At 39.9% G+C, this 16,343-nt stretch overlaps 1 protein-coding gene across 2 annotated transcripts in view; it reads right to left on the bottom strand.

The window, feature by feature from the left end:
* LOC112138045 (spectrin beta chain, non-erythrocytic 4) overlaps positions 1-13,853 on the bottom strand; it is a 52,101-nt gene extending 38,248 nt beyond the window's left edge. Inside the window, exons 1-2 of one of the 2 annotated variants that reach the window (XM_024260605.2) lie at positions 13,043-13,853; positions 12,686-12,840 (exon numbers count right to left, since the gene is read on the bottom strand). In XM_024260605.2, the coding sequence (XP_024116373.1) occupies positions 12,686-12,808 (123 nt within the window). In that variant the 5' untranslated portion in view covers positions 12,809-12,840; positions 13,043-13,853. Of the gene's footprint in view, positions 1-12,685; positions 13,004-13,042 lie in introns of those variants that run through there. The other variant, XM_024260606.2, reaches the window with a different exon arrangement.
* Between the last annotated feature and the right edge of the window lie 2,490 nt (positions 13,854-16,343).

The raw sequence follows: 16,343 nt of genomic DNA, 5'->3' as shown, positions 1-16,343 counted from the left end.
TTGTTTCTTTTAATGTTTTATGTAAAGCACTTTGAATTGTCTCTGTACATGAAATGTGCTATACAAATAAATTTGCCTTGCCTTGCCTTGCCTTCAGGCGCCATGTCTGGTACTGGGTACCAAGTCTGGTCTGGTTGGGTCCAGTACTGCGTCCAGTATCGCGTCTAGTGCTGTGTTAGGGTACTGGCCGCCACTTTTAGACAAGTAAATGGTAAATGGTGTATACTTGTATAGCGCTTTACTACCTTCCATGTAGAACACTGGCGCCAACCTTCCATTTGAGGCAATTTGGGGTTCAGTTTCTTCCCCAGGGACACTCTGACACATGGGTGAACAAGGCGGGAATCGAACCTACAACCTTCCGATCAGAGGTTGGCTACCCTACTGCTGCAGCACGGCCACCCTAGTCCGTGTACGGTACAGCGTCTGGTACCACGTCTAGTACAGCGTCTGGTACAGCGTCTGGTACCACGTCCGGTACAGCATCCGGTACAGTGTCCGATACAGCGCCTGGTACCACGTCTAGTACAGCGTCCGGTACAGCGTCTGGTAGAGTGTCCGGTACAGCGCCTGGTACCACGTCTGGTACAGCGTCTGGTAGAGTGTCCGGTACAGCGTCTGGTACCACGTCCGGTACAGCGTCTGGTAGAGTGTCCGGTACAGCGTCTGATAGAGTGTCCGGTACAGCGTCTGGTAGAGTGTCCTAGAGTGTCCGGTACAGCGTCTGGTAGAGTGTCCTAGAGTGTCCGGTACAGCGTCTGGTAGAGTGTCCGGTACAGCGTCTGGTACCACGTCCGGTACAGCGTCTGGTAGAGTGTCCGGTACAGTGTCTGGTACCACGTCTGGTAAAGCGTTTAATAAACTGTTTTCCAGTTGAAAATATTGTCCTAATTCTGTTTTTATGTTTATCAAGTAATTAAAAGAGGGAAACTTACAAAAAACTTTCACGGCGATTAAAAAAACCCTGAGATTTTGAGGTTCATGTTAGATCCACCACATTAAAAAAATATTGATATTGGTATCAATATCAACGATATTGGATCAGTATTGGATCAATACCCAAATGCTCAGTATCGCCCCGCCCATGAATCACTCACTGTGTTTACTATCATTTTTTTGTCACTCATAGACTCTTCAGTCAGTAGTTGAATCTGTTTACTATTTTTCTAACTTGGTTCCTACTTTATAGAATCAAGAGTGTAACTGGAAAATGCCAAACTCTGACTGCCTTTCCCAGCAGGCTTTTACAGCGATGGAGACCTTTTTAAGAATCTCAAAGACCACAGCCCTCCAATCGTTTCTCTACAAAAATCTCAGCAACCCAAAAAATGTATGCTTTAATGAAAATCTAATTTCACTCATGCATTTATTTAAGCTTATTTGGGGTCAATTGTAACATTTTCAAAACTGTTACAACTTCCCCTAAGCACGTTATTGAGGAGGAAACTCATAATACAACTAAAAGCTAACACATTACAACACCGAATTTGACTGAAGGAAAGCTAAACATGACCGTCATTCACATGATACATGTTTGATAGAGTAATCTAAGCAATTACAGAATATATTTGAATAAAAAAAAATCCTTTCTTACCTCAAAATAACATTTTACCTTGTACATTCATTTGTGTTTGCTGGAAGATAATTATCTTTCTTATTCAGGCTCGGTACTAAACTGAGTATTTGCAGCGTGAATCAGATGACTCTTACTTATTCCTGATTGGAGGAATTGCAGGTGTTACAACAACTGTATGCGGTCTCCCTACTCATCCAATCCAGTCTTTGAGGCTCCAAAGTCAGAGGATCACTGGTTACAACCTGTTCTAAGTTTGGTCAAATGCATTTATTGACCACTTGACCACTTCTGGCAACATAACTTGTGGTAAGATGGGGGTCTAGTAGAAGGAAACGCCTCACATCCTCCTCACCACATGTTAATATCTGTAGTTTGAGCTTCTTTGAGAACTTTATCATAGATGTTCAGGATGTGTGAGTCATCAAACCTAAATTGACAGAACGAGCTTTTCATATGATAGGCGTGTCAACCACTCGGTGTCCTTAAACACCCCAGCAATGGGACAAAATTTACAAAATAAAAGTGCTTTTTTATGTCTGAGACATATTTATAATGAGGCAAAAACCAGAGGAGGGACTCTCCACTCACATTCATTATGTCATCCCCTGCCTGTGTCATTTTATTTACCACACTTTTCCTCATGTTAAAGTCACTGATTTTTAGTGTCAACAACATTCAGACAAATATAGTCGGTGATCCAAACAGATTTGGTTTTTTTTGTTTTCTTTAAGCTTTGAACCTTTAAAACCTGAGATGTTTCTGTCAAAACCTACAATGATCTCAGGGGTGTCAAACTCAATCGCACAAGGGGCCAAAATCCAAAACAAACCTAAGGTCGCGTGCAGAACAGGATAAACATTTATTGAACACTCTACAACTACATTTTTAAAACTTTAAACGATCAAGAAATAAACAGCATTTCTTTGCAGGGCCGTTCCACATCTGGGGAAGACGTAGTCAGGTTCCTGCCAGCCAGGATTTTTCTTTTATTATTCAATTCAGTCAGGATCCCATTTGATCCACTAACAGCTTTTCTCGGAAATTCTAAACTGTTTTATAATACCTCTGCATATTTGTCACCAATTTCTTCTTACTTTAAACACATCAGCTGAGACAAATAAGAGAAAGCTGAAAAAATATAAAATGTTTCCATTCATATCACAGTTAAGTTGCTATAAAAATCATCAGGTGTGGCAAAATGTTGCTGTCAAAAAGATAATAATAACAATAACTCTAATAATAATAATAATAACAATAAATGATTAGGCTACTAGATTGATTGAGGCATTTTTTCCAACCGAGAAAAAATGAACAGATAACAGGTTGACCATATAGGTTACTTGGCTATTATGTTACCGGTCCGGCCCACTTCTGATCAGACGGGTTGAATTCAATCCTGAACCAAAATGAGTTTGACCAAAAATCATTTCAGAGTGGGCCTTTAAAGGGTCATAAATCTGTCCCCAAAATATTCTTCTGCCACACATGCAGGTGTTACAAACATGGTGTGTTGTAGAAATGGTTTGTTCTTGAACAACCATGAAAAGTGTTACTTGAAGTGGTACCGGTACTGTGAAGCGTGGCTCACACCAACAAGACTGTTGTTGTTGTTGTCCCCGTTATTGTTGTTATTGTTTTGAATAAACAGAAAAACTGACTGCATGATAAACTCCTCTCTGTACAAAGATCTCCCCATTTTGACCATTTTGCAACAATAAAAAGGCTGAGGGGATTCTGTGTGCATGTAATACTGAACTCAACGATATTGAACTGCAACCTCAGGCTCCAGAGCCACATGCGGCTCTTCTATCCCTCCATTGTGGCTCTTCACCTTTAAGAACAATTTGAATAAATATTCAAATTAATGCATACTAATTATTATATAATTTATACGGCACATTAGAATCTATTTGTTGTCACAATGATAGAAAGTGACGTGTCTGACTTCGTTTTCTTGCATTTTTAATAAGTAAAACTGCTGGATCTTATTCTGTATTTTATTTTGAAAGGAATTTGTGTACGCTGCTGTCAAAAGTAAAAAAGTTTAAGTTGTTATTTCAAGAAAAATGTCCCAATTATTGTACAAATCTGTAAAGAAATGGCTTAATGGGTGCATAAACTTAAATAAAATGTATTTTCTAAAAGATTAAGTGGGATTTGGCAGCCCTCGCTGGTCTTTGGTTTGTAAGAAATTGGACCAAATGGCTCTTTGGTGTTAAAGGTTGCAGACCCCTGCTATAGCTGGTTTTCCAGAAATCCTGCTTTATCCGTTGCTGATGACCTGGATCAGCCGTGTTTAGCCAGTATGGAGCTTCAAAGGCTGGAAAACATGTTAGACACCAGCCCTCGAGGCCTGGATCTGGACACCCCTGATCTAGACTAACTTCATGTCTGTTGGGATTATGTGTGCAGCCTTTTGTAATAATTTACTAATGCAGAGATGTGCCAACTATCGGTGAGCAAAAGTGCAGAAAATAGCAAAAAACTGCATTTAGTCTTCCTGTCAAACAGATAATTGTTCCTGTTTTTTATTTATTTTTTTAGATTATGTGTAAACTGTGAGTCACATGAAAGTAAAACCAAAGCAGAATGCTTAAACGTCAACAGCTTTCATGGCGTGGTTACGACCGATCAAGTGTTTCCTCTGTCTCATTCAGTGAGACCGGGGTCCTAACTGTGTTTCCAAGCAAACCCATGAGGCCTAGATTTTCAGGGGAGCATTGTGAAAGACATCTACTGTATGTTGACAAATTAATGAACATATTCAGAAAAAACAGACGTTTTGCTTGAGCAACAATTCTGATCTCAGCTGCTGAAATCAACAAACAGCAAAATGACGGCCACAAGGCGTGTTAGTGTGTCCTTTTTCTTCCAACCCCTCAGGAGAGTTTGGGTGAAAGCTGGACTGTGAGGAGAAGAAGGGATCCTCAAGTACTTGGATGGAAAAAGGAATTAAAATGTCTGACAGTTTTTCTTTGCAAAAGTTGTCAGTCTGAACATAAAAAACCCTGAATAGCAAAACACAAAGAACCAAAAGATGAGTAGACAGAAGATCTGACTTGAAGAACTAAAACCATGAAGATTCTGAGTGGACAGGTGGTTAACTGAAGTGTTGTGGGGAAAATAAGGAAAAAACTCAAAAAAAATGCTAAAACTGTGTGAATTTGATCAAAGATGAGGAGGCAGGTGAACGCTTTCCTCAGATTAGCATGAGAACTATCTTCAGAAGTTTCAGTTTCTTCTGAAACCTGATCATTTTATATCACATTCATAGATTTGTTTTCTGATCCTGTTTCTACAGTCAAATGTTCTTTCATCAAATGGATGTCAGTCCTCCAGTTGGGATCTATACTTCCAAAAACCATCCCATTACAAACCCTGGACAGATCTGATGACTCTACTGTAAAGTAGAGCAAGAAAAATGTTCAGTTGGAAGTTTTTTATCTTAAACTTAAGCCCCACAGCAGGTTTGTGAATCCTGGCATGAATAAGAACCATCCAAGACCTCAGAACAAGTGACTGTGGAACTCTATTTGAGTGTACAGGAAGTTTAGAAACTGAGGGAACTCCAGGATGGAAGTACTTCACTCCCAGTGCAAAATGCAGAATATTCTATGATGTGTCAAAGTCCAGGCCAGGTAATTCTATCCGGCCCTCCAGATCATTTCATTTTATTGTTATTAATGGCCCGATGTTATCTTATTTCTAATTTGTATAATTTTGACATAATATATTTTTATAGAGAGTAAAATATTGAAACTTATTTAAGGTTTAAGTTGATTTATTCTGGAATAATATTCCTGCATTTTTATTATTCACAATTATGTTAAAAAGTTACAGCTTTAAAGTTTTGAAAATTGGCATTCTGCCAGCATTTTTGGACTATTTTTAGACTATTTTGGAGTTTAGCTAATATTTCAACTACATGCTAACTGTTTTGGCTAATTTATGTTTTAAATTATTTTTTAGGCTAATTTGGCATATAGCTAATATTTTAGCTGGCTATCAGCTTCAGCCTTTTCAGCTATCAGCACTAGCATCTTCAGCAGCCAAATTCATCTCACAGCATTCACACTAGCATTATCACAGGTAATTCTATATATCTAGTTCATAATTATGTTAAAAAGTTACAGTTTTAAAGTTTTAAAAATTCAGTTTCAGAGTGTTCTATGAATGTTTATTCTGTTCAGCCCGCGACCTAAGGAGTGTTTTGGATTTTGGCCCCTTGTGTGATTGAGTTTGACACCTCTGATCTATGACATCATGAAGAGAGTTAACGCTGTCCTCAGAAGAAAGGGGGCCTTATTTGGTTGGGGGGTTCTTCAGAACTGGACCTGCAGTGGAGGAACAATAGGCAGCAAACAAGCCACATGTCTGTCCATCTTTGTTGAAAATCAGCTGGACAAACCAAAAAGCTGCTTCAACTCTTTTCAAGCTGAATATGGTACTAAAATGTCTATTTAATTGCTCAGTCAGCACAAGGAATTATCTTTTTTTCCAGAGACAAAATAATAATATTCAGTAGCTGATTGAAATTGCAGACATACAACATACAAGAGCCTCAGAGATCTGAGAATAAAACTCCAGTCCAACGTCAGGCTGATACAGGAACCTCAGCTGAAATGATTAAATCACAAAGATTCTTGGACCCTTCTTTTGGACCCTTTGTGAAAACTAGATGTAAACATCTTGGGTGTAGCCTCTCTACGTTTACATATATAAAGAATAATCAGAAAGTCTTTATTTTAACACTTCTGTGAACAATCACAGTGCCACTGACTGTCGCATACGTGGATTTGTGAAATTCGTTGTCTGCATTTTGCTCTTGAGCTCCTTTTTTTGGAGCCTTCTGTTTGATCTGACAACACATTCTGACTTCCAAGTCGTCACTGGGGCTGGAAATCAGTGGGTACCTCATGATATCTATGATATCGCGATACTGCAATAATTTGTAAAATCATCTCTAATAACTCACAATATATAGGGGAACACATACTTTTTACAAAAATACATTACCCATTTATTTTTTAGCTTGAGCACAGTCATAATAAATAACTTGTGTCTTACTTTGTGCAACAAATAATAGACAATTCAGTGTAACATTGCTGAAATCAGTAATACTATGTCCTTGATAAGCATTGACACCAATTAAATTGGAATTATCTGTAAAATTCAGTGTTAACAATGGTAAACATGAACAGCAGTGTCACTATTAAGTGTGAAATTGTTGTAAAAAGGCAAAAATTAAACAATTCAAATAGTTGCTAGGCAAGTTGGTCCCCGTGACAACCAGTCTCCCATCGTGTACCCCTATCTACCTCCAAAGGAACGACTCACTAAATGATGATGAATATAATGTTTTACAGCCTCTTCAAACCAAAATAAAAGATCGATACTTGATGAGAACCTATCAAGAATCAATCACAGGACTAGGTATCGCGATATATTGCAAATTGATATTTTGGCACATATTGATGTTTGGTTAAGGACTCCTCCGGTCACTTTTGGACGTTTTAATGTCTCCAAGTCGTCATTTTTTGACATGCTGGCTGTTCCCATAAAATCACGGGACCCCATCCCCAACAAACCAGAACCAGTCCAGTACCACGATGCGAAGCACACCTATACTCAAGACTGGTACTGGTACCCTAGCCCGATGCTGAGCCAGATGTGGTACCGGATCCGAACTAGTACCAGATGCGTCACTGGGCGCGGTACCAGACGTGAAATAGTACAGGGTTGTGGTTAGGGTGCCGGTACTGGATTAAGGAACCGGTACTGGACACGTCCAGAGGACTAGTGCGCATCTGGTACCGCGTCCCGAGGGTTACGGACCCTTAATTTTACGAAGAGCCAGCACGTCAAAAGACAACGAGTTGGGGACACCCAAAACATCAAAAAGTGTTGCAGATGGTTCCTTAATCAAACGTCAGTGAGTGACGACTTGGGAGTGAGAATGTGTTGGATCTGAGAGCGGATTCAAACCCACCACCTTCCAGTCTCAGGACAGACACTCTCCTTCTTCTTTGTCTGCTGTTGGAATTGCAGCAGGTAGAGACAGACGAGGACAGAAGTGTCCATTTCCATCACACGCATGACCGTACAGTGTGTGCTCGTGGCCTTCTTCATGTGTCAACAGAAAGTGCTGACCCCGGATCGCATGCGAAAGCTTGGCACAAGGTCAGCTGTCAGTGGTCCTGATGTAACAGAGAAGCTCCGACAGATCTTCCTCATGCACTGGCCGGAGCCGCGTGTGCTGAGTAAGCGCTGTGAGAGGACAGAGGTGTGGGCCGCGGCGGGAACCCTTCCAAAAGGACGCGGCGTTCTGCCTCCACGGCAGGACGCAGCCTCATCTCATCTCTGCGTCTCTCAGATAACAACAAAGACAACAGCCGGAGATTAGGTGATGATCGAGACACATAACCAGTCTGCAAACCCGACAAAGGAGCCCCCACCTGCCCCACCTCCACTCCTTTCAGGTCACATTTATGGTATTTGACATGAGAGTTTTTACAAAGACCGAGGTAAAAGCAACCATTTCAAATTTTTTTAAAAGAGTTTCATGGAAAATGTTACTGATGTTCTTTTAGCATTTGGACCGGTAGATGTCAGTTTGAGGGAGGTGAAAGAGCTCGTTATTGAAAGTATTTTTCTGTAAAACCTTTTTACTATCTACATTTTGTACACACAGTCAGTAGCAAACAGTCTTCAACTTCTTGTTGTCATCTAAGAACTCTGTGGAAGAGAGAGGAATTGTAGTTTATAAGGTTTTTAAGCATCAACTAATCAAATGTGTCAAACTATAAAGAATCTCTGAGCTTCAGGTCTGTACTTCCAAAAGCAGATTTTCTCTTAAAATAAAATAAAAAATCTATTTTAACAGATGGAGCCATGAACCGGCTCCAATGGTCTGGTGACCTGTCCAGAATGTGATCCGCCATCCCAACAGTAGCCAGGTTAGGTTCTGGTGGCCCTGTGAAATGGAGAAATGGATGGAGGGATGGATGGATGAATGGATGGATGGATGGATTGATGGACGGATGGATGGATGGATGGACAGACGAATGGATGGATGGATGGATGGATGGATGGACAGACGAATGGATGGATGGATGGATGGATGGATGGATAGATGGATGGACAGACGAATGGATGGATGGATGAATGGATGGATGGACAGACGAATGGATGGATGGATGAATGAACCTTCAGTACAGTGTTCACATCCAGATCTTTAAGGAAAATTTGGGTGAAAAATATTTCAACTTACGAAATTCTTGTTATAAAGATATAAAAACCAATAGATCCCGATAGTCTTAAAATATCTAAAATGTGTGCTTAATGTTTATGTGCTGTAAAGTTTTTACTCATTAAGAAAAGTCGACTGAATCTGGGATTTTGGTAATTAATCAAATTAATTGATTAACCAATTTATATGTCAATGATTCAACCAGATCGACCTGTCTCTAACCAACTTGAGCTAATCAAAAATAAAACTGTGCACTAATATTACCTGCACTGTTCAGTATCAGGTATTGATCTCCGAGTCACACTGGTGGAAGTTTTGGATTAAGATGTGCTGGATTGATTTGAGGTCAATGAATTGGATTGAATAGTTCAAAATGAATCAATATCGACTAGGAATCGGATCGGGAACCAAAATTATAGGAGGATAGCCCTAAATGAATCCTGTTCTGTCGTCCATTTTTAAAATGTTTCACGATATGTGTCTCGCGATATGATACGTATACGATATATCCAAGACTGTACCAAAACAATTTTTTTACCTTTTTTTTTAGGAGTAGGACTTAGAAAAAAAAAAGATTCATTTTAATAAAATTGTAACAGTTTAATTGAATTATCACAACAGGAAGCACAGCAGCTGTATAATATTTTATACACAAGTGGCAGACTTCCAAGTAAAAACTAAGTAGTACATGTCTCATAACTACAAAAACTGTGAGGCTGACTGAACTTCTAACACAAGCTGGTTCTTGCTAAATCGTGTTGTTGTCGTGGTGTAAGAGCTGCTCGAAGAGGCTCAGTGTGCTCTGCTGCCACCTAGTGGTCAGGGGTTTAAGTGGAAAACAAAAGCAGGACGCTGAAGGACGATCAAAAATAACTCAGTGTCACCATTTTAAATCAATACAAGTATCGCCAAGCGAAATATCGCGATATATTGACGAATCGATTTTTCCCTACATTCCTACTAACAAATACCTTTTTACAGTCAAATATATTTTGGAGTATGGCTCCACTGGTGTGTGAATGCGTATGAATGTTCCAGTGATGGTCAGAGGGGCCGTAGGCGCGTACTGGCAGCCACGCCTCTGTCAGCCTGCCCCAGGGCAGCTGTGGCTACAGTAGTAGCTTACCATCACCAAGTATGAATGAGGAGTGAATGAATAATGGATACAATGTAAGCACTTTGAGCGTCTGGAAAAGCGCAGATAAATCTAATCCATTATTATTTTTATTTTTCACTCATTACATCCAAGATAAACAAATCAGATGACATAACAATAAAAATCTGTTTATATAAATGCTTTCCTACAATTAGTTTAAATGTTGTCTTATAAATAGTTTAAGAGTTTTTAATGATTGTTTCAGAGTCAGAAATGTTTGTTTCATTTTAAAGAAAGTTGATTTGCGTGTGGGGGGGTGTGTGTGTCCATTTAGGACAGTTGAAAAGTTACAGTACGTTAAAGACTTTGTGTGTAAGCATCACCGGCGACGCCTCAGGTGTTAAAGGGTTAACCAATCTAAACCACCACTAATGGATTCATGTGACCTAATGTGTGGATTCTTTAAACATGTTGGTTAATGATAATAATTAATATTTTAGTCTATATTTTTTTAAGATTTTTCATACCAATTCTCTTCCTCTTTCCTCAAAAGCAGAAAAAAATCAAACTGAGACAATTTATTTTTAAGGAAATTACCAGAAAGAAGTCATTGATTCTGCAGGACACCAGGATAACACCAGGATAACACCAGGATAACACCAGGATAACTGTTTTTTGCAGCCAACAAGAGGAAACCTTTGGATTTCACCACCATCCGTGTAACACTCTGAGCAGCCTTCCTGAGGTGAGTCTTTGTGGCACAAAGGATCAACTTCAGTGAACCAGAGCCAGACCAAAACCACAGCAGAAATCAGAACGTTAATAGGATCAGGTTAAAAAAAGAATGTCTAATTGATGTTGAGAAAGAACAAAAATATTGTTTCCAGATCAGACTTATCTCTCTGAAGGCACAACAAAGAGGTTTTAGATTATTTTTTAGAAGGAGTTTGGCTTCTGGGGTCAAATAAAGGTTTACATGTTGGATATCAGCATAACTGATTGTTGGATAAACTGACCCAGAGATAAAGAAATCAAAGAGAACCAAGTCTGGAACCCTGTGGTACACCACGAAATCATGTGGAGGCGGATGAAACCATCTAGCATGTTCTGCTTCATCCACTGTAGAGAGAAGGGCATTAAGGTTGAGAGGGATGCTTCTCAACCAAATGTTTTAAATTCAGGAGGAACTACACAGAATGAATTTTTGTTTTTGTTTATCAAAACAAAGGGAAGCAGACTGTGTGACAACAAGTAAATAATCTTAAATGAACACTTTTATATTAAGATATTAAAGGTTTAAAAAGGCTGGAGTTGTGTCAAACATTTTCACACGGATCCCAGAGAGGATTTGTAAAAATGTGTCCAAGTGGGTATGAAGCAAAAAGTATCGGGTCAAATCAAGATCAGCTTAAAGTGAATGAAAAACAAGATTGAGGATTTGAAAAACAGGTTTAGTAAATTAAAAAAAAAGAAAATTTAAAAGCTGTTTTAATCATGAAAATACATATTAAAAACATAAAGGAATTATTGAAAACTTGGAAAAAAAGGAAAACTTTTGAAGAAAAAAAAAATTTAATTTGAAAAAAGCTACATTTGAAACTTGAATAAAAAGAAACTAAAACTGTCACCAATAAGACATAAATGTTTGTTTGTACATTCAGCTTTTCCTTTTATCGTTTTTTCCTCTTTGCTTTCAATTCAGAGTTTTCCAGTTTTCGCGGCTGAGTTGATCCTAATTTGACGTGGGGGCGGGGCTTTGAGCTCATTGGCTACCGAGAAATGAATAAAGAAAAAGTTGAAAGTACAAATAAACATTTATTTTTTTGGGGTAACAGTTTTTATTTTTTTATTTCAAGTTTTGTTTTTTTTTATTTCAATATTTCTTTCAAGTTTTCAGTATATTTTTTCAAATTTTCAATACTTCCTTCAAGTCTTCAAATTTGCATTTTTGAGTTTAAAACTGCTTTCAAATGTTCATTTTTTAATGATTTTTTTTTTTTTTACAATGTCTATTTTTCAAATGTTCAATCTTGTCTTTCATTCACTTTACGTTGATCTTGACTCCATAAAAATGTACTTAAATAAAATAAAATCCTGTTAGAAAAACAGTTTATGCTCTGATTTCTAAGTTTATTTTAAGTCATTAGTTTTCATTTCAAATCTAAATAATTTTTTTGGAGCTTCACATCCTCTACTGTTGAAATTAGAATTATGATTAATATGTTTGGATCATTTAAATCTTTCATTAATTCTGTGTTTCAGCCTTTATTCATGTTTGATTGAAGCATTTCTTGGAGAAACTTCAATAGAAAGAGAATCAGACGTGAAGTGACGAGAACGGGACTGAAGTGTATTTAAGATGCACGGGATCAGCCTGAGTGGAGGAGATGTTTCTTCATCGGAGCAGCACAGCACAAGGCCCAAGCAATTAAAAAGCCCCGGAGCAGATCAATCATTCCGGCCCTCACCACCACAGCGTGGTTCTTCTATTCTTCACACCTGTCATGGCGCTCTCCAAATCAGATCCATGTGAACAGAAAGCATCGTAACCTTGAGAGTTCAGCAGTGATCACATCTCACCCAACTTCACCATCACTGCGGGCCTGTGGGTGGACATGTCTGAGGTCTACTCCCTCTTTCCTGATGACAGCTGGGTAAGCCCCCCCCCCCAACCTGAACAGGATGGATGGATGGATGCTGCCACTACATCCACCATCGGATCCGTCATGTGTTCTCCCCACCCCCTGCAGTCGCCGCCACTCACCTGCTCTATCTTGGCCAGCCATTCTTTATTGCGGGCCAGCTCTGCCATGAAGGCCTGGTGCTTCAGCCACTTCCTGTGTAGCTTCTGAGCCTCATCCCGCGCTGTGTCCCGAGCCATAAGCATTTTCTCCTCCACCCGCTGTCCCAGTCACTCAGCTAGGAGAGACAAAAATAGCCACCATCAGGAGTCCAACAGTCGAGGCAGCTCTTCTCCCCCCTCCTCTCCCACAGGATGTCCTGCCTCCTCTACAACGCAGCCACCCGCTCTGCTCCACAGGGGCCTAGATACCTGAGCACCCCCCCACCCCCCACCCCAGACACCCTTTTCTGGGGGAGAAAAAAAAATCAAGATAAGAACCTCAGCAGTGGAAGCAATGGAAGTACTCAAGCCCTTGCTTCGGGTCGCCCCTGGGTCCTCATGCCCTACCCCTTCATGGATCTTGCGGTCCTGATGCTGCAGTGCCTGCTAGCCAGTCTCACAGAGAGCAAAAACAGCCGGCAAACGAGGGAAATGCGCCAGCGACAAGGCTGGAAAAGAATGACATATACATCCAAGATTCCTTCAGGTGATTTTCTAGCTCGGGATGTCGGCTACAATCCAGACATCAGTGAGGTTGCAGATGTAGCATAGCCATGTAGGGATCCTTCAACAGAGGCACAGCCTGACCGTCCACCGCTCGCCAGTCCTGGTCAATCTGTAGTCCTGTGGAACGATGCCGTAGACGGGAGGTGGAGGAAGAGTTGAAGTGGGAGGAGCAGGCAGAGGAAGATGCAGAAGCAGTACAGAGGAAGATAAAACATCCACTCCTGAAACCCCCGTCCGTCCCCTCTCTGCAGAGATGCGAACGCAGGCTGGGCTGAGACAGCTCTCTATCTCCTCTCCTGAATGGGAGTCCCTGAACGGCTCGGCCTCTGCTGCTGCATGCTGCTGCAGTCCTTGCCTCTCAGCTACGCTCCCGTGTGCGCTTGCGTGAGTGTGTGTGCATCAATGTGTGTGTTCAATCACAATCAGCACTGCAGTGCCAGAGCACAGAGAGAGTGGGAGAGGTGGGGGGGGGCAGAGGGGGGACTGGGAGAGAGGAAATGGAGAAAGGGGTAGTACCAAAGTGAAATGAAAGAAAGGGGGGGAGTTGAAAGAGGGAAAAGATGGTGTTAGGCAGGAGAAGGAGGGTGGTGGTGGGGGAGTGGCTGCGTCATCCTTCCGTGTCACCAGGGACATTTCTCTGCACTAGAAACGACTGCACTCGGAACGGGATCGGGATCTGGGAATGGGAGGTGGGACCGGAGCGAGCCAGAAGGGAAATGCGTGCACACACGGTCCGCTCTGCAGCTGACGGAAGCCGCTCACCAATCATCGGTCTCTTTAAGGAGAGCTGCATGTGATTCTGATGCTGCAGACGTGTCATCTGGTTACAGGAGGTTCATCTGCTGCCTTAACATGATACTGACACCACACATGCTTCTTATCTAAAAAAAAGCTTTTTTTGTCTGACTCATGTCTTTTCATGCTGCCACATCATAGACATTTTTTATTCATGCTCTGGTCTCAAAAGTAGATAAATAAATAAATAAACAGAATCATTTTTACAAATAGCTTCACCAGAGCATAGTAGTGGTTAAAGTTTTATGATGCTGAAGTGGAGCACGGGTTTGGCTGTTGAGGCTGCCTTTGTGTTTTCTGCAGCTCCTTACTTTGGAGTGACTTTTTAAAATCCCCTACGACCATTTTTGTATTTAAAAAACATTCCCAGGAGTGTTTTAATTATGATTATGAAGTTTTTGACCAAAATCCCACAACCTAAATGTCTTATGTTGATCTGAAGGCTCTGTTTCTAAAGTCTCCTCTGAGGGGGCGTGGCTTTTGGTGCCCCGCCCCTGATTCCCTCCACCATCTGATTATGATATCTCTGTGTCTCGCTAGCGTAAATCTTCACCACTGCTACATAAAAACATCCATCAATATGGGTAATGTCCAGCCGTCTGGTTCTGATAAAATAATCAAAGCTAACATCAAAATGCTCTTTCATTGATTTACAATCCTTTCCAACTGCGGTCAAATGAGCCGCCGTTCACATTTCCGTGGTCACATCAAGAAGCTCCGTGGAGTCTGGTGGAGATTTTCCAGCGTTCTCAGTCCTGCTACCGTAAGTATTGGATGAAACTCACACCAAAAATCCAGTGATGCTGATTTGACCACAGAAATGTGAACGGCGGCTCATTTGACTGCAGTCAATGTGAAGATACCATCTTCTCTTCTCCAGAACCTGAACTAGACACTAGGAACAGATGAGGGTTTAGTGCATGTGCAGCAGAGCTGTTGATGGAAAGAAGATCATTCATTCAAACAGAGTCTGTCCAAGACAGTTTGATTGATTTAAAAGGAGAAATACTCGGAAATGCAAAAAAGAAAAGATTTCTTATAGCATTTGTTCTCTTTCATAAGAAAAATGCCACAAATACATGTTAATAACTCAAAAAAGAGGATTTTCATTGGAGGGGGGCTTTAATTTATTATCAACTACTATGTAGGATTTTGAACAAAATCCGTAACTAATGTAAACATGTTGTATTTATTTGTATAAAGTGCATATTATGTATATGCTGTTATTTATCACTTCCAGATAAAATCTACAAAATAAATGAAAAAAGAACTAGTTATTAACAATTCAGTTCTTAACTCTAAATTTTAAGTTTTTTTCCTTTCAATCCTCAAACACTACCACCAGGTGATTTTCTCCCAAGCAAAAGTATTGACATGATTTCCAATAAGTTGCATTTTTCTGAGTGTCTGGGTCCCTGGTCAAAGTCTCACATGTCCCAGGAATGGGTGGACCAAAGACCAAGCCTCCAGTATCAATGGTTTATTTAGGAATTTTTTGTTCTCAAATACTTAATTTTTCTGTCATTTTCAAGCATTTTTTTATAATCTTCCTGTTTATATTTCCAATTTTCTTACATAAACCACAGTTGAAAATAAAAGAAAGCTACTCTAATTCATCATTTGTTGTCATATTCTGATCTATTTTTTTATGACAAATACTTTTTATTGGGTATATTATATTAGATACAAATTACCCAGCAAAAGTGATGGTGTAACTTTTTGTAGCGAAAGTGTTCTAGGGTTCATTTGAAGTGAACAACATAAAACTCACCCCAAAAACACAACCCAAATTTACAAATGAAAGTGTGCAAAACAGATAAATAAAGACATTTATTCACAATAACATTAACAAAGACAAACAAGTGTCAGCTTTGAAATCTGGTTTCTTCTGTCAGGAATGATCTGCTCTGTTCTAGAGAAGATTCTCTCAGTTCTCAGGTGTCTACACAGATTGGTTTTGGAGTCATAGAATGATTTCCTGAAGATTCTCTTCCTTCATACTATCAAGAAGTTAAATGGTTCCAGTTTTTTCTTATTTTCTAATGTCTCTCATTTTCTTTATGTTTTATGTTGATGTTGCACTTTAAAAAAAGCTTTTCAGATCCTACTATCTACTTTTCTGCAGAAGTCTAAAGTAGGGTAATCTACATCGAGAAGTAGCTAAAAGACATTAACAGTGTTAGCATTAGCTCACATGAAAAGGCTGACGTTTTTCATTTCCTTAAAAATAAGTAACTGGTGTAAAAAACGGCATAACTAATTCTTTGATATTAAAAAA

The sequence above is a fragment of the Oryzias melastigma genome, linkage group LG14, assembly GCF_002922805.2.
Source record: "Oryzias melastigma strain HK-1 linkage group LG14, ASM292280v2, whole genome shotgun sequence".
In the NCBI taxonomy this organism is placed as follows: Eukaryota; Metazoa; Chordata; class Actinopteri; order Beloniformes; family Adrianichthyidae; genus Oryzias; species Oryzias melastigma.
Note: the sequence above shows the minus strand (reverse complement) of the source record. Positions and strands in the feature narration are given on the sequence as shown.